At 41.7% G+C, this 18506-nt stretch overlaps 1 protein-coding gene across 3 annotated transcripts; it reads right to left on the minus strand.

The window, feature by feature from the left end:
- Positions 1 to 8707: 8707 nt before the first annotated feature.
- stpg4 (sperm-tail PG-rich repeat containing 4) lies at positions 8708 to 17156 on the minus strand. 3 transcript variants are annotated; one of them, XM_005936859.2, is made up of 7 exons: positions 16917 to 17156; positions 16362 to 16480; positions 16160 to 16216; positions 15532 to 15786; positions 13781 to 13845; positions 13454 to 13499; positions 10859 to 11081 (listed from the first exon to the last, which is right to left on the minus strand). In XM_005936859.2, exons 2-7 carry the CDS (start codon positions 16389 to 16391, stop codon positions 10902 to 10904), a joined length of 633 nt encoding a protein of 210 aa, XP_005936921.2. In that variant the 5' UTR covers positions 16392 to 16480; positions 16917 to 17156; the 3' UTR covers positions 10859 to 10901. The 3 variants fall into 3 exon arrangements, with proteins under 3 accessions (XP_042082440.1, XP_005936921.2, XP_042082439.1); XM_042226506.1 differs by adding an exon at positions 8708 to 9709 and having other exon boundaries at positions 10977 to 11081; positions 15532 to 16480; XM_042226505.1 differs by having other exon boundaries at positions 15532 to 16480.
- Positions 17157 to 18506: the final 1350 nt, after the last annotated feature.

Consider the following 18506-nt stretch of genomic DNA (forward strand, 5'->3'; position numbering starts at 1 on the left):
GAAAAGACTAGAAACATGAGCTTTAAATCAAAAGTTAGTTTTGGGTATTGGGTCTGTTTTCTTGCTGTTGGGGAGATGAACAGACTGGTATCACTCATGTATTTACAATATTTGAAGACAAAATAAAATAAAATAGTATCTATTTCCCCAACTAGTTGGCAAGTGGTTGCTGTAAGTGGCTGGTGGTTGCAAGCATCTAATTTGTTTCAAAGAGGTAAATTATGCAGCATGGAAGACCTTGATTTGACTGATTTGGTTGCCACAGTCAGGTTTGTAGTTTGAAAACTTGTCTGCAAACACTTGCCAAGTGGAAGTGAAACTGAAAAGTTCAACACAAACAGAAGATCGAGACTGCCCGAAGTCGAAGTAAAAGTTGATTGTCTGATTGTCATAATGATGACAATCAGATTTTTGGTGCAGCAGCCTCCAGCAGCCACTTGCCAACTGGGGCTTTGCAGGACTTTGTTAATTATGAATTGTGGGAAAATTAAGACTTTTTTCAACCAAAAGAAAAAACAAGTCGACCAAGTAAGTGCACTTGGTCTGGAGAATTCCCAGTTAACCAAAAAAAAAACAAAAAAAACCCTCCAGCATAACCAGTCTCAGGAAGGGTGCTTCCATCCCTGTGTGCTGCAGTGTGCTGCAGGTCACTAAATTGAAGATATAAGTTTTCATTTTCTGAAAAATATTTATTTTTATTTATTTTGCTGTTTTGGACTGAACTAGGTGAGCTGTCTCCTCGTGTTTCATATTTTTCTTAAGCGTGACTTCAGGTTTAAGGGACAGAGGCTTGAGTGGTATTTATTTACTCATCTAACTTTAGTTTGTTTTCCAAAATTTTAGCCATTCCTTCATCAAGTATATTTTAAAGAACAAACCGTTTAACAAATCACTTTTACCTCAACTTGAAAAAGTTATTAATCTCAGCAACTTTCTTTGTTTCTTTGATAATTATCAGTTTAATTGCTCCATAGTACTTATGTGAACATTGCTAGCTTCTAACACCACCAATTGTATTAATGCAGTTTGTGCGGATAAAGAAAGAGAGGGCTTTAGGTCTTTGCATATAAAAGACGGCTGTATAGAAAGTTAATATTTTAGCATAAGTAGCGTTCTGTTGTAAATCTCCTATGGAGTCTATGGAGGGATATTTTTAATGATCGTAATCACCGGGTTCATAAATTCAGAGATGTGCCGGTTACATCTTGACATAAAAAGCATGTTGTTGTGTTCTGATACATGTGGCAGTGCAGATAGGTGGATATTGTACATGCTGTTTATCACAGCAGCAGCTCCACTTCATTATTATTTGGACCTTTGATGTATTTTTGATGATGGCCTTGACTGGTGTAGCTTTTTATGCACGCATGCAGGCACAAACACTCCCTCCTGCTCATCTTCAAAAGAACCAGCATGAACACGTCATTCCATATGGCATCATTATATGTGTGTACATGACGTATTTTAATACATGTGTATCTGCTCCCTCTGAATGATCCCTCTGGGATGTTAGCAATCTTCTGTTTGTACGGTACAGTAGACCCTCATCCATGCACATATGCATGGGTGTGTGTGTGTGTGTGTGCTTGACTCATCTGTTCATAATGCCGTCCATTATAAACAACAATGGCTTTTAAAAATCACTGCTGGATTTTGTATCTTCACCTGCCTTGTCACTTGTGACTAATGGGCATCACTTCCGAGTGCCTAACCACATAAATGTGAGCAGTGGGACTGGGCTGCTGGCTTATGTAATACTGCCAGCACAGTTTTCTGCCTCCAAACTCCCTCCTCCTTTCCCTCCCTCTTTCTATTGCTCTCTCTCGCTCCCGCTAACCCTCTATGTCTCTTGCCCTCTCCCAGCTTGGCTGATGTGATGTGATGTGGCTTCGTTGCCTAGCAGCCATCCCCTTGTTTGAGTAACTGGGGAAGTGGAGAGAGATCTGGTCCTCTGAACAGCATACATATACAGTGGGAAGACACAAACAGTCACTACACACACACATACACACACATGCACGACGTGTGGTTTTACAAGTTTGACAGTGTCTGTTTGATGTCTGCTGCTACCATGTGAGGAATGAACCAGCTATAATCAATGTCTCGGGCTGGTGTAAATTGATTTGTGTTATGGGAAGAGTCCCTGGCTTTGCTTTTAGAGAAAAAAAAAGCCGTCTGTTCTTCTCCCTCCCTGCAGCGTTGCAAGCACCAATCTCTACCTTTCCTGTATTCTTTTTTTTTAAAAGAACCGCCCACGCCCCGATCGCTCTTGGCATGAAAATCCCTCATTCATCAATACTTCGATTTTTGGACATGGAGATTATCTATCACTATCGCCTCTTTTCTGCCATCGGAATAGTCTATTTTTACTCTTTCTCCCTCCTCACTCACCGACTCTCCCTTGTTCCGTCCTCTCCTCATTAGCACCGTGTGAGACACCTACACAGGGGCTTCGGGAGATGAATGGTCTAATCCTCAAGGGGAAGGAGTGAAGTATTACATGGTGCACAAAGATACACACATACTCTGACAATGAGAGACATGCGATGAAGTCATTTTGAGGTACAGCACAAGTATATATGCTTAAACATATAGTATACACACATGTACACACATTCATACTTATACTGTCACTGTGATGCCACCCATGCACATCACTCTGGTGTCACTTTCATACCTGAGCAACACACCCTCCACACCTCATGATAAACAAACGTACATGAACCGCGGTGACCGTTTTGGGGGAGGTTTCTATGCAAGCGTGGTATTCAGGTCATCAACGTGGATGCCAACCCGGCAGGGGCACATAGAGGGCACGGGCTGGGCGGTGCTGCTGCTGCGGGGCGCCAACAAGGAAACCGTAAACCATCACTGTGATGACCAAACAAGGCTGGGGAGTCATGGATGGGTGAGGGGTGTGATGGAGGTTATAAGGATCAGATGTGGTTTCATAATCTCATTTATTAATGCGTCGGAGTCGGAGTTGATCCCCAAGGGGAAAATGTGTTCGAGCATTTTCAGTGTTCACGTGTTGACATAAGAATGTATTCAAAATGCTGTAAAAATCATTTGTAAAATAAAAATGAAAATGTTTTGATGATTGAGATGAATTTTCAGTTAAAAAACACTAACAAAAAACCTCAATAACTGTTTGCCTGTAGTTTTACTATGAGTTACACTATGGTGCTGTTAATAGCTTCAAATTAGCATCTGCCTGAATCAATATACTTTTGGCTATTATGAAAATGTATCATCATAAAATCCACGAGTGTCATTTTCAAAGGTTGGCTAAAAGGCAAGGCAAGTTTATTTGTATAGCACAATTCAACAACAAGGGGATTCAAAGTGCTTTACAGAGACATTAGAAACAAGAACAAATAAAAAGCATGATTTAAAATTGATTAAAACAAGCAAACAAACTAACTAATTAACAAACAAACAAACAAACAAAACAGTATATAAAATCAAAACAGATAAAATCAGAACAGTAGATAAAATCAGTAGTTAAAATGTAAGTTTTGAAATTTAAGCTTAAGTGTGGATTTGGTGCTTTATTCAAATGCAGCTGAGAACAGGTGAGTCTTCAACCTGGATTTAAATAAACTGAGTGTTTCAGCTGATCTGAGGCTTTCTGGGAGTTTGTTCCAGATATAAGGAGCATAAAAGCTGAATGCAGCTTCTCCGTGTCTGGTTCTGACTCTGGGAACTGATAAAAGACCGGATCCAGATGACCTGAGGGATCTGGAAGGTTCGTACTGGGTCAGGAGGTCACTGATGTATTTTGGTCCTAAACCATTCAGAGCTTTATAGACCAGCATCAGGACTTTAAAGTCTATCCTCTGACAGACAGGCAGCCAGTGTAAAGACCTCAGAGCTGGACTGATGTGGTCCACTTTTTTGGACTTAGTGAGGTCTTAAAAGACATATCTAACATATCTAACATTTTTTCTCATGACTGCGTGCTTTCTGCAGACTTACTGTACTAGCTAGTAGGCAGTTAGCTTGACCTAGCATAAAGTTTAAGCTAATAGAGGAAAAGGATTTTTTTTCTAAAGGTAAGTAAATCTGTTTACTGTAACTTCAAAAGGTCGATATTTAACACAATGTGTAAAGTCCAAAGTTGTGGAATTTATGCCATTTTTTTTAATAATGCAAAATAGATTTTTGTACTAAGCTATGCTAGCCTTAAATTTACATTTAACAAACAGATATCAGAGTTATATTTACTTTAGTGCCATTCCACAATTCTGACTCTTATGTTACAATTCCCAGTGTTACAGCCTGACAAAAAGTGTTTACAGGTTGGTATACAAGACATTTTTTGCCACTGCTGACAGACGGATGCCAACACTGTTAGCTAGCTATGGATACAAGTTGCTAACCTTTCTAGTATTATTAACCTAGCCCTCCACCTTCCTGTGTGAATAAGGTGAGTTGCAGCTCTGAAAGAATCTACATGCACCATCTAAAATCCTTTGCCAGACACTAGAATATCTGATATACCTGCTTATTGATATAAAATAGGTGTTATATTACTCTCACATTGTTGCCATCCTGCTGCCAGCCTCATTTTTTGGACATGCTCTGGCACTCATTTTTATGAGGCTGAAATTTTCAAGCAAGCAGGCCCAATAACGCCACAGTAAACAGCAGCCTGGCCAGCAGTTTGTTGTCTTCCATCAATCGCCAGATCCAAAACTTGATAGCCCTCCAGCGCTGTTGGTCCACGTTCCACACACTGTGCGCCAGCGCCAGCACCATTACCCACTTAAACAATGACCCCCTTGTTCACTAACAGTCGCTCATTGGAGCTGATTAAATTTTTAAATGTCATTTAATAGAAGTGTAATGTACCTCCTTTGTGTCTGTCAGCAGCTTGAGATGGGCGGTGAAAGGATACCTGGTTAACCTCTCGGTGTCGGACCGCCTGCTAAATTCCTTGGTCGTCACCCTTAGTGTAGGGCTGTAGTGTTGAAAGTGAATGAGCCTGAAGCCCTCTGAACATAAACCTGCAAATCTCTTTGTCTATCCCCACTCCTGGTGTTTCAAGGTGATGTGTTATACAGATGGAGCAAGATGGAGCTAGTACTGCAGGGCCATTTTAACTCAACGCAATGTCAGTGAATAAACAATGGCTGCACTGTTCAAGGGTTTATTTGTTTGGAGAACTTTAGCTGGGACTTAACAAACCAATAAGAAGTCCCACACCAGTGCTGGATTAGAGTATTTTAAGTAACCTCACATTCTTTGAAAATTCCAGTGGTCTGCCTTCGTCATCGCTCCGAAGCTGGGTCACATTTTCTCAGCATGTTGTTTAGTGTTAGCTGTTAATTTGACATCCTCAACTCTGGCCCAACGGTGGAGCTGAGTAGCACGGTCAAATCTTGCTGTAAGCTGCCAAAAACACAGATTTATTCCAGACGTTCAGTGATGCGCTGCATTGCTTCCTGAACGGCGACCGTATCTCATTAAGCTGTTCCCAGAAAGAGGAGTCGATGTTTGGGCTGCTTGTACGACTTACCCTGGCACCAGATGTTCTTGTACCCATTAAATGAGAGAATTCCACTGTGCCAGCGCAACTGAAATCATGCTTAAAACACCTTTGCCGCCACATGAAAAACTAGCAGAGGTAAGAAACAAAAAGAAGGACAATGTGTGTGTGTGGCAGGATTTGTTGTGTTACTTTGATGTTTGTACTCATCATAGATTAAGAAAAATTGATATGTTGGATTATGTTGATTCCCCACGGAGCCTTTAAGAAATGAGTGTGTGTGCACGTGCTCGCAGGTTTGCGCATCAGTTTGCAAAGCGCATTTTTAAAAAGCAAAAGATCACAAGCGCGTGTGCATTCGCTGCATTGCATGGATGTGCAAGTGTTTATTTTAATGCACCGTGCATCTACGAGGGTGAGCTTGATTGACAACAGAGGAGCGGGTGCCTGGCCGTGCCTGTGGTCAAGGCAGGCTGTGGGAGGTGGAGGGTGTTAAGTCATCAGTATGAGGCATATGTCAGAGATCAGTGCTGTACTGTGGAGATCATTTAGATGAGAAGGGAGGAAGGGCACCAGGGGTTGACGGAGTCAGAGATTACTGGCGGCTTGGTGCCTTGACCACAGGCCATTCTGGCTGTTTGTTACACACAAACACGCACACATATCTCTCCTACTGTATCTTCCTTGCAAGTGCTGACTGTGGAGATCCAGCTCTCCAGAGAGTGTATGCAAAGCCCCGTGTTAATAAGATTGCCTTCCACTCTGAGTGGTAGTGTATCCTCTTTTGTCTCTGGAATAATGACAGGGGGAATAAGAGACTGGCCCTTCAACCTCATCAAGCTTTTAAGTGTCAGCAACTGAAGGAAAACAGAGTGTGTGTGTATGTGTGTGTGTGTGTGTGTGTGTGGGAGGGCTTTAACTGTTGTCTAAGTAGATGTGCTATGATAGTGCTGCACAAGACTTCCATGACCACCGTCCCAAATAGTCATGTCAAGACATAAAACATTCAGCCGGATGCCTCAGAAGTAGCTCGTAACCTCTTCCACAGCAGCTGGCTGAATTGTCAGTGGTGTTTTTTGTTACCTCGCAGATGTTTATTGTCTGCTTGGAATGATAATGTGAAAAATCACTGTGGAAATCCTCCATTTTAACACACTGAACCAGACCTAGTGAATTAGTCCCACTTCATGGACTACAGCAGTGAAAGATGCATTTAAATGGGTGTTTTTCTAGCATCATTCGGTCGTTCGGTAAAACAATAAGCTGTAAATGCAACGCTTAGATACAATCAGCTGTACTAAATTGAAATTGTAAGTTCAATTCAATTCAGTTTTATTTGCAAAGAGCAAATTCCCTGAATGAGCTTTGTATTGTAAAATAAAGACTCTACAATATTAGAGAGGAAATCCCAACAAGTACACGACCACTTATGAGCAAGCACTTAGTGACAGTGGGAAGGAAAAACTTCCTTTTAACAGGAAGAAACCTCCAGCAGATCGAGGCTCAGGCAGCGTCAGCCATCTGCCGTGACCAGTTGGTAAAAACAGGGATACCTATGAAACTCTAGTTGTCTGGACCAGCGGTCCCCAACCTTTTTTGCGCTACGGACCCGTTTATGTCCGATAATATTTTGGACTGGCCTATAAGGTGTTGTGGATAAATACAACAAAATAAAAACAGTACCGGTACCCCCCCCCCCAAAAAAAAAGATTTGTTCATAATACACGGGAAAAGACACAGGGAAACCGAGTTAATGATAAAAACTATTTAAAAAAAACAATAAAAACCCTGAAAACCATACATTTCACACCCGAGCCTCAACTCTCGTGGCCCGGTACCAAATGGCTCATGGACTGGTACCAGTCCGTGGCCCAGGGGTTGGAGACCGCTGGTATAGTTGGTCTCCAATGACTCTCCGTAGTCTCTTTTTACCTGCTGAAAGTTTCCCTGTGAATACATCAGCCAGATAAATAGCTTGTAAGTCTGCTGTTTGGGCCTACGCATAAGAACGAAGCAAAGGGCTGAAAAGCCCTAAAATATTTCACACAGATGAAGGAAGATGCGATTGCGTGATTACAAAAATCAATTTGATCCCCCATGAATATGAAGAGTATAGGTGAGTGCAGCTTCAGTGTTCAACTAGCAAAGAGATTAGGGTATGCTTTTTTTAAAGTGAGGTAGCTACTGGTGCTCAAACACTTGATGGGAAATTTACAGATTCTGGCCGATTTTCTTTTCTGTGAATCAGCTTTAACATAACTGTTCTTCGTCCTTACAATATTACTGTATGCGTTGGACTCAGTGTTGGTCAAGTTACTTGAAAAAACTAATCAGTAACTAATTACTGTAATCCCGTTACTTTACTGATTACTTATTTTCAAAAGTAATTAATTACCTAGTTACTTGGTTACTTTTTAAAAACACGATTTACAAACTGAATAGGTAATAAAGAAATAGATCTTTCAGCCCAATTCTACTTTTTCTGCATAACCCATCATACAAAATGTAATCAAATGGAAAAATCTCTTTTTAAAACTTTAAATCCGTTAAATTTATGCATCAAGCAAAAATTTAATTATATGCAACATTGTCTGACTGGAAGAAATTTGTTTAAACCTATTTTCTGCACATTCCAGCACATAAAATAAAATATTTTTTGTGTTTACACTCACTCTTTCAAATAGATGCAAGTAAAACACAGCAGAAAATAAATAAAGTCAAAGACTAGCGGTCCTGTTGCTCTATTTTCACCTGTAAAGCAGGAGTGGGTAGGCGGAGGTTTACCCTGGTGCAGGTGTGCCGTGGTCAGTTGAAGAATCCGCGAGTTTCTCTGTGAGTTTCCCATTACGTCGTAGCTACTCGGTGCTTGCTTGGAAGTTTAGGGGTTTTTTCGCTGTAAAAAGAAGTTTTCTTCCCACGCACGATGGACACTAATGTTTTTGTCACTTTTTATGGAATCAAACTCAAAGTAAGGTCAGTACTTCCACGCTTTAAACGCTGCACGCTCATACTCTCTCCCGCACTTGATATATGATCCATCGTTGATCTGCACACAGCTGTTGTCACAAACGTCGCTCTCGCTTACGTCACTGTCATGAGACATTCTCGCAAAAAAAATCACGGTTTTAGTAACGCAGTAACGCAGCGTTCCTATGGGAAAGTAACGGTAATCTAATTACTATTTTTGCAATAGTAATCCCTTACTTTACTCGTTACTTGAAAAAAGTAATCAGATTACGCGTCACTGCCCATCTCTGGTTGTACTTAACACAACACTCAAATACTTAATAAAGTGGGCTTTAATCCCTGGATCTCATTAACAGAGTCTGGCTGGGACGAAGAGCTGAGTACACCTCAGTTCCCTCAACAACTCTACAATAAAGCAGTGCATGCATGCTCAGCAAAAGTCCTGTCTGGGTAAATAACAGTGTCCAGATTCCTAACAGTAACAGCTTGTTTGTTATATCTGTGCCTATCCCCTATTGCATGGTAATCTACAACAGCATCATGTTCACTTAGAGGCGATTCCTATCTGCGCTGCTCTCCGTGTCCCAAGCTTGTTTGTTTCGTTGAAAGAAAGAGCGAGTATGTGGAGTAGGTAGCGATAAGAATAGCTGTTTTATTGTGTGCCACTGCCTTGGCCTCTAATACCGAATGTGTTATCTGAGGGTGCAGCATGCCACACTAAGCTATGTGCATGTGACGCATGGCTGAGCAGCATTCCTCCTCCTGAGTGCATCGCAGGGCAGAGATAGTAGGAAGGCAAAGGCAGCCTGACTGCCAACAGAGAGGGAAAGAGGAGCGAGAGAGGGAAGAGAGATGAAGGGAGGGCGCAATACCGGGAACATGTAGTTAAGTGGAATGAAGTACCCTTTGTTGCAGATAAGATCATTCTGCTTCCCTGGCCGGCGTCACTAAAGCAATTTGAGCACGACGAATGTAGCTGATTATGTTGTTGGCAGACCACAAAATCCCTCACTGACATGCAGATAAACGTTGCTCCAAGTAATAAAAGACCAAAGGTTTCCCCTCTTTCATGCAGCCATGATTTTACTTTTATCTTATATTTAAAACACTGGATTATGTGACTTCACTCTGTAAGTTGAAACAATGACTAAATGCAGGGATGCTTGTATCATGGAAAATTAAGACGGCTCCTTAACATCTTTGTGCAAACGACTTCCTGAAAGGATCGTAGGCCCCCGGTCCTGGAGTGTTCTGTGAAATACACAAGTAACTGTAATTACTTTTCAATTTATAATATATTGTCAGTTTGTAGCTTTCTAGTATGAATTCAAAGAATTCTAAATGCTGTAACCTTTGATTGCTAACAAACAGGAGACTGCAACCAAAGAAACAAACAAAGTGTAAGCAATATGGGGTCTAAGCTTCAACACATCTCAGTATTTAATATCCAAGTACTCCAAACACAGGAAGAAGGGAACGCCATTCATTCAGAAGATATCCCCTCAGTTGGTGTTTGGTGCAGAGCGGTTTCTATCACATCCATCTAAAAATTACCCATGAGTGTTCAGCTGAAAGCCTAATCATATAATTCACACCATTAGCTTTCTTATAAGATCGTTCAGTGAGACTCTACGGCCCATGGACGGAGGCATTGTCTTCCTGAAAGAGAGCACTCCATCGGAATGGAAATGTTCACAGTATATAGATTATAAATTAGAACAACTTTGTATTGATCCGCAATACAAAAGGCATGTCTGTGAGTATCGTAATGTATGGATGTTACTACAGGTTGAACCCTAATGTATCTGTAATAATTTATAGACTACATCTCTTCTGCTGAAACAATCTGATAGAAATAGTTGCTCTTTTATTCTATATTCTGCTCTATGCATACTGTTACAATGGTCCATACTTATATGCAATAAATAAATATGGTCAATGTTTCAAATAATGAGAATACCTGCGAGCCAAAACTGTGCAATGCATTAAATTGTTGGCCATATTTCCTAAATGCAGCTGTTATTTTAGGCACTTTCCTTACTGAACCACTAACCAGTTGATCACTATTGACTAAATATCCTGCCATCTGTGCCTCTACCCTCTATCGAAGTCATTTAGGACTTTTACTCCTGCAGTCTTATGCAAAATTAGAATCGTCCGCGCCTGCTAGACTCATTGTTTTGCTTTGCATCTGCTTTCTCTTTTAATCTGTCTCCAGTCCGTGTTATCCGTGCCCCATTAAATAAATTCAGTGTGTGTTTGATTTCTTTATCTGTTACATAATCTTGTGATGTTATATTTTATTTACAGGAGTTATCTAAATCCCGTTTAATAACTAATCCCTTTAAAATCAGATGAATTTCCATTAAAAGCATGTAAAAATATGATCATCATTGAAACAAATTGAAAAAGCACCTAATAACATAAAAATGTTCTAATGCAGCTAATGTAAAATACGAAGTCTTAAATTAGTAATTACGGCATGTAGAAAAACACAAGAAATGTAAATAAGACTCACTGAGTGCACACCGTGTAGCCGCGGCAACGTGGATTTGAAACAGGAAGTGATGGCTTTAGCTGGTTTGGTCTGTGGGTTGTAGTGGCATGGAGCAGGGCCATCTTTCTGAAGGAAATAGCAGGAAAATATTGATGTATCTAGCTCTGTGATTAACCTCCAGGGTGCTTACCCACCAAGCTTAGAGCAAAATTGTCGAAGACTAAATAGAAGATGAAGATGTAGCACCAAGATGGCCAAAATGCTCCAGAACAAGAAGCTTCACCAACTAAAGGTTGATATCAGCCATTTCTACCTTTTATATACAGTTCACAGGTTCATGGTGCACTACTATTGCACACCATGTCCTCTATCATTTTTAATTCCTTGGCTCTTTGATGTTTGCTCATGAAAACCTGTTGTTGTCCCAGTCTGATACTCAGTCATCTGAAGGATGTGCTAACCATGTACACCACTTCTATTTCGAGGTCTTACATTTAAGACATACAATATATCAATTCAGTCCTGACTTTTTAACCTTTGCCAGCAGATGCGTGGTACACAGATTAGCGTGTTGCATCACAGCAGCACGGTCACTGGTTCAAGCCCTGACTGGAGCCTCTCTGCGTGGCGTTTGGATGTCCTACCTGTACTTGTGTGGGTTTCCTCTTCTTCCCACATTCTAAAGACATGTTAGGTTAACTGGTGAGTGCATATGAGATAAAGTGCATGGAATAAAGCACAGTATGAACTTATGGCATTAGTCACACGTGGCTTGTAGTCTAAAGAGCTTTGAGTGGTCGCTACAACAAGACAAGCACTTATATAAATATCAGCGCATTTCATCACAGGTACATTCAAGGCTAGTTTCTGTCAGAACTCGGTCAGTCCTTCTTCCTCTCTGTGCCTTTCACTTCTCCTTTCCCGTTACCCACTAACACACATACTGGTCATCACCAGCGGCGTGCCATGCAGAAATAGCATCACCCCTCCTCCGCTCTCCTCCCCAGACATAAGACTGTCGTCCTGTCCCTGAACACAGGACGGGCCTTTTATTTTCCATCCCTCCTTGATTCTGACAGAAGAAGACAGGATAGTGCTTTTTTCCCCTCTACCCTTCTCCTTGCAGCAGTGGCTACTACCATTACATGCCATTTGATTCCAGTTACCAGCTCACTTGATCCTCGGTACCCTGCCTGCCAGCACCTCGGCACGCCTGCCTCATGCTAACAGAGGTGCTAATGCAGGTGTATTTCATGGGAGTCATCAGGCAGCTGTGAAACTCTTGTGCATGTGTGTTTGGGCCAAAGCACTTGGCATACTTTCCTGCTGCGGTACAGTGTGTAAGAAAGGTTCTCCTGGGCGACGTAGGTACCTGGCATATTCTGCAAATGTCTGTGAAACTTTTAAACTTTGACGTCTTTTTCCACCGGTGCCTTGATATTCATTAAAGTTTTAAACCTTTCTAAGATTAGGTGAAATCAAAAAAAGAAAGAAATATCTCTAAAAGATTTTCTTAAGGAAAGTTTTATAGAACTTTGCAGTTTTCAGTTGTGTAGTTGAAGGTATCACTACTTTATGGGAAAAGTGCAAATGGAAAATAATAATAACTCCACCCACTGGGTAGATCTCAAATATGTTCAGCCGATTAGAAAAGACATGAGATTTCTTCCTCTGGGGGTCCTAAATGAATGCCACTGCCAGCTGTACAGTAGGCCACATTAACAGATAACAATAGAGAACATCCACATCAGAATATGTGCAATTTTTAAATGAATTCAGGTGAGTTTAAATCTCAAGGCTTAAATCTCAGGTAGTGCAGTTAAATCAAAAGAACAACATATAAATCTGAGACGCAAAATTTCACCAGGAAGGAGAAATTAAGTCAAATCAAGCTAAATAACTAAATTAAATAAATATACTCCATGTAAGAAAGTCAGATTCGTGTTTTTCTGAGTTACAAGTGGAAAGAAATTTCAAATTCCCGCGCTGGGCCACACCGACTTCTTCATCACATACCATTAAGACTCCTCAGCTTTGATATTCTAATGTTTCCCACATGCAGCTGCTTAACCTTTGACAAAAAAATCTTGTCTCTGAGTTGCTTTGACACCAGCGATGGCAGAAAACTGCTCCCAGCTCTGTAGTAATAACACCCTTGGGATTTCTTAGCGCCTTTCCTTCTCTGTCAACACTCAGCAGCTGCCAGCACAGCTCAAATATCCATCGGCTACCAGCACCGACGCTGCAATTTGAACCAAAGCTGACTGGTCAACCAGAGCAGTGCCATAACAGGCCTTCAAATGGGGGAAAACGATACAGTCAGAGCGCCCTGGGATCGGTTTTCTTCAACCCTTGCGGTTGTCATAACTGCCTTGTGCACATTAGGTCATAGCTTGTAATCAAAACCTATTGAAAGTGTATTGTAAGGAAACTTTTTGTGGACAATGGAAAGACTGAATGGTGTTAATAATTGGTCCTGGTGATCAGATCCTACTTACAGGCAGAAAGCTGATCCGCTGCACAGTCGAGCGAAACATCACATGCCTGCGAGAACAGGAGATAAGAGAAGGAAGGGGGCAAAAGAGCAAATAACAATAAGGAGAAAAAGTGAGAGAAGAAATGGATAAGGAAGTTTGTGATCGACGGCAGAGGAAAGGAGAGAGCAGCCTGGTGATTGCTCCTCCATCTTTGAGCTGCATGGAGGTGAGAGAGGGAACCAGAAAGCCGGATGAGGAGGAAGGATTTCGCGATCAAGGGATGATTCATGGCTTGTCTGCGCCGCTGTGATCTGAAAGTTAAAGAGTGGCTGTTTGTCGAGCGCTTACTTGCAGGGGATCTTCTCCACTGGTCTCGCTGTCACATTGTAGTCACATGGCGAAGTGTTTATGTGCTGGCAGAAGGAGAATAAGAAGATAAAGATGTTTTTTTTAATATATACACCAAAGTATCACCCTGAGTTTGTTTTTGTTTTTTGAGGGGGGCACCTATTGTGCTTTAGGTAAAGTATGGATGATAGCTGGTTACATCCAAACAGACTTCCACAACGGAGCAGTGAATAAATATTGCTGAAGTAAATTACACCCCTAGGCTAGTGAAAGCAGAAGTCTATCATTCAAAAGTTTCTGCTCATAATGACTTCAGTCTCTATGGGGAGGTTCCCAGGTTTGACTCCAGGGCCTGAAATCTATACCTGCTAAACTTTACTGTTAGTATATGTGGCTGTAAAATAAAAGATTTTTCTCTTTTTTATTGTTTTAACAAATAACCATTTACTCTTCCACGCATCAATAACCTTGACTTGCTGTATTTATTTTTAGTTGCATAAGAGCCAGATTAGTTTGATCATATTTTCTTGTGCTGCGTGGCACGAAGTGAATTCAGCTATGTGAAGGAAAACGTTTCCACTGGACTATATGCAGTCCTATGGAAAGCTAAGTAAAGCCTTGCTGCTTCTATTGGATTTAATGGGGCTGGTAATGTGGTCTAATGTCTAATCAGATGCATTTGATTGATTGATCATTAGCAAACGCAAGCATTTCTAGTTTGCTCGTCTGGAGCATTCATGTGTGTGTTAACTGCAAATTCAGGGTCAGACCGTACAATGCACAGAGAAACTGCAAAAAACAAAGGGTTGTCAAGCTATTATGTCTTGTTTTAAGTAAAAAAAAAATATGCCAATGAAACAAGTGAAACTTCTCCAGTTTTTCTCTAGTTTCAAAATTCACTGTTTGAAACAAGTTCCTTCGACTCACTGAAATGTTGCCCTGTAGCTGATTGTGTCTTCTTTTAAGTGTAATGAGATAATTTTGACTAGAAAATAAGACAAATATATTTGGTAAGATTTTGAGTTTTTGTAGTGTAGTGGACAGCGCTGTGTTTGGCAAATCCACACAGAACATATCAGCACAAACACCTGATACCAAGTGTCAAGGACAATGGTGGAGGGCTGGTTATTTGGGCTTGTTTTGCAGCCACGGGACCTGGGAACCTTGTACTCATTGAATCAGCCATGAACTCCTCTGTAGAGTGTTCTGCAGTCAAATGTGAGGCCATCTGTCCAACAGCTCAACATTGGCCCAAACTGAGTCATGCAACAGGACAATGATCCTAAACACAGCAGCAAATCCGCATCAGGATGCGTTAAAATGTCTCAGAGTCTAAACTGAAATGCTGTGGCAGGACCTTTAGAAAGCTGTGTATAAACTAATGCCTGTAAGAAACTGATAGTCGTAAAGAAGCTCCCCACCTTGATTTGTTGACATCATACTGGGTTATTTAAGCTATCTCAGTGATTAAATGTTAAGTATAACTTCTTTACGCTAAAAGAAATGGGAACAATTTAGAGGTGCACCTTGTTTTACCGGTTAGTAGGTAGTTACTGGAGCCACCTAATATTGAACTGGGCTGTACCTGACCCACGATGTAAACCTTTGTTGTGTTAACTCAAGTAAAGAAGCTTCATACTCAGCAGCAACTGGTTGATTACATATGGCTTCTGTCTCAAGTGAAAGCAAAACTAGAAAGCAAAAACTATGCAAACTTTCAAAAAGGATCAGTAAATGAGTCTCAGTGCTACCTTGTCTCTAATTCCAAGGGTGAAAATGTCGGGTCGGGGGCAGTTCTTGAAAGAGTAGGAAGCCTGGTGCATCAGGACTTCCTGGGTGGAGTCTGTATATTCATACGCTCCAGGCAGCAGCAGATCCCCCTTACGCACACCCAGGGTCTGAGTTTTTCTGCCCACACCTTTGAAGCCATAAGTTTTTTTCACAGGGTTCAGATCAGCCTCCTCAACGAAGTCTCGGACGTGGTAGGTTCCCGGGATGGGTGTGTCCTGGAAGAGTGGGAGCATGGGGAATCTGTGACCCACATTTCTTAATTTCATAACTATTTTACAACAGTTCAAAGTCTGACATTTTGGAACAATGCAAGAGCAATGCTGCAGTAAGTTCATGGATGGGTGACCTCATGAGAGACAGCTGTTGAATTCCACTGAAGATGCCAATTTCACTCAATTTCCAGCAACCAGAATGATCGAAATCATTGATTAGTTGAAGGTTAATATTAATGTCATTATTTTCTGATGCCTGTCGTTGTGATGTGTCATTTTACTCATGCATGTAAGTGGCATGTGGGTTTTGGGCTGTGCTGAAGCACACACTTGGTTTCAGAGAGTCCGTGAAACCAAACAGCAGTGCGACACCTACTCTCAGTGCTCCCAGCCACCAGCTCCCCCGGCCACACAGCTCCACCGTGTCATCACCCTGCAGATAGGGACGAGGCACAGGTCACACCAGACTGCTTCTGCTATGATGACATCGCTATGCCAACGATGTGTTGATTCGTCTCCCACCTTGTCCTCATGAAACCACACACAGAGTTACGAGGGTTTTAAAGATAAAACCTCACCTTATCTGTCCTGTGACCACTCCGGGACATGTCACCGGCTTCAGAGGCGACTTTGTTTCATCGTCCTGCGCCGCGCTCGCTGTCGTTCACTATCTGCTTAGTGGGAGATCCAGTGACACCTGACCACCATTAAAACAGGGATCGTTACTATAGCAGCAACTCCACTATCGATCAATTTTTCAACAAGCTGGCCTCGCAAGGGGAGCTAAATTTAGATTGGCTAGTTTGGCTGAGAGTAAGACACATCGGTGAGCCAGCACCGAGATGCTGTAGGTGCTGCAGGTGGTTATGTGGTTGTCACTGTCTGCATCCCATCCATCCATCCATCCATCCATCATCTTTCATTGTCCAGTTTCCATAATCATAGGGATGGCAGTATTCAACATGTGATATATGGAGGAATACTGTGAATTTAATAAGAATACACAGAAAACAAAGCAAGACTGCATCTCTTCTTCATCACTGTCTGTAGGAAAACTCTGTGTGTGTGTGTGTGTGTGTGTGTGTGTGTGTGTGTGTGTGTGTGTGTGTGTGTGTGTGTGTGTGTGCGCTTACACCTGAGATCGTACTCCAGGATGAACTCTTCTTCCCTCTTTATTTCAGTACAGCAAAATTCAAGACCGCCAGCTGAAGCGAAAATCTCACTCTGGGAACAGAAAGCGCTACACTCGGCCCGGTTGCCAGGCTACATGCAGCACATGGCTGGAAGGAGCCAAGAATTCATGCTTCCGCTGCTTGTCAAGGAACTCTCATGTGACACCACAGCGCACTAGGAGACATACACACATCTTCACCCTGACTCCCTCATGTACAGTCATCTCCAGTTCGGACAAGGCATGAATGCAGGAGACAGCTTCAGCCTAGTGTCGCATGTGCAGCGTAATTAACAACTTTTTTTATAAGCAGGCTGCGATGACACTTCATCTGTGAGGGTAATTTTTTTTCTTTTTTTTTTAAAAAAGTCTTGTGATAATTGGTTTTAACACGATCAGAGTTTCTTGTGTGATCGATTCACACCTGAAATCGCCGTGGTGTTCCTTTTCGTTCTGTGCCTTGGAACTGCAGCTGGTGCCGCGTGAAAGCAAGAACCCACTCATTTGTGTCACTGCACATGACACGAGACGAAGCAGAGTCAGATCGGGGGGTAGTGCAGTTACCTTTTCTGTGTGCTAGCTGTTACCTTGGTGCATTTTGTAATGCTCTAAATGTTTAAATGTGCTTCCACAAGGGAGCTCTGAGTATGCATGATTGGCCAAGCCACAAACAACTGCAGCCTGCACTGCTCCCGGGGGGGTGGAGGTCAGACCCCTCACATAACTTCACACATAAGACAAGTTTCATCCGGTTCAGCATTATGATAAGAGCTACAACACTTAGAAAAAAATAATTATGGAAACACCACACTTGGTGGATGTTCATTCAACTTTTACAGCAAATGAACAAATCACCAGTACAGTGCTGTGCAAAAGTCTCGAGTCTTAATATTTTGCTGAGAAAATGAGAAATAGGTGCAAATTTAAATAGAAATTCAATGTATGAGGCAAAAAAAAAAAGACTTTGTACAATTCTAATTAGCTTGAAATTCAATATGACCACCTTTGTTGTTTAACTGTAGACACTCAGTGCTGTACCTTCCTCCTGACATCTTCCACACATGTTGATGATTTGAACCAGAGATTCTACATTTGGATTCATCACTCCATGAGACCTGTTGCTTCTGATTTTCAGTCTAGTTATTGTGTAATTTGGTGATGCAGCCTTTTCCCCGTTACCTTTCCTTGAGAATGATCTTCCCACAGCCACCCACTCCACTGAGGGTATTTCTGGCCTCAGTGAAACATAGATGGATCAACCAAAGCACCAGACACAGGTCTCAGGTCTGTGTCAAGTCTTTGCCGAGTTTCTATTTCCTAAGGAAGTGACTTTCAGATCCTCTCCACATGCTATTGATTTTGAAAGCTGCCACTTCTTCCGTCCCCGACTTGTCTAGGTTTCTCAAGGACACACTTCACACTGTCAACAAGTTTTCAGCTTGTTGGTGCAAAATAGCTACTTTATGCCTGTCAAACATATCTTTGACATTTTTCATAGATTAAAAGTACAAGTCTTGATCATTGGAAGTAAAATACAAATACATAAGGAGCG

Source organism: Haplochromis burtoni, unplaced genomic scaffold, assembly GCF_018398535.1.
Source record: "Haplochromis burtoni strain Fernald_Lab_line unplaced genomic scaffold, NCSU_Asbu1 Contig_215, whole genome shotgun sequence".
NCBI classification, from domain to species: domain Eukaryota; kingdom Metazoa; phylum Chordata; class Actinopteri; order Cichliformes; family Cichlidae; genus Haplochromis; species Haplochromis burtoni.

Excerpts from the sequence above, each read along its gene's own strand:
- stpg4 (XM_042226505.1), bottom strand. The coding sequence starts at position 15,906 with ATGAACTTACTGCAGCATTGCTCTTGCATTGTTCCAAAATGTCAGACT. Across the intron at positions 13,846-15,531 it reads CCCTTGGAATTAGAGACAAG|CACATAAACACTTCGCCATG; the intron begins GTAGCACTGAGA and ends TCCTTCTGCCAG. Across the intron at positions 13,500-13,780 it reads GTGGAGAAGATCCCCTGCAA|GCATGTGATGTTTCGCTCGA; the intron begins GTAAGCGCTCGA and ends CTGTTCTCGCAG.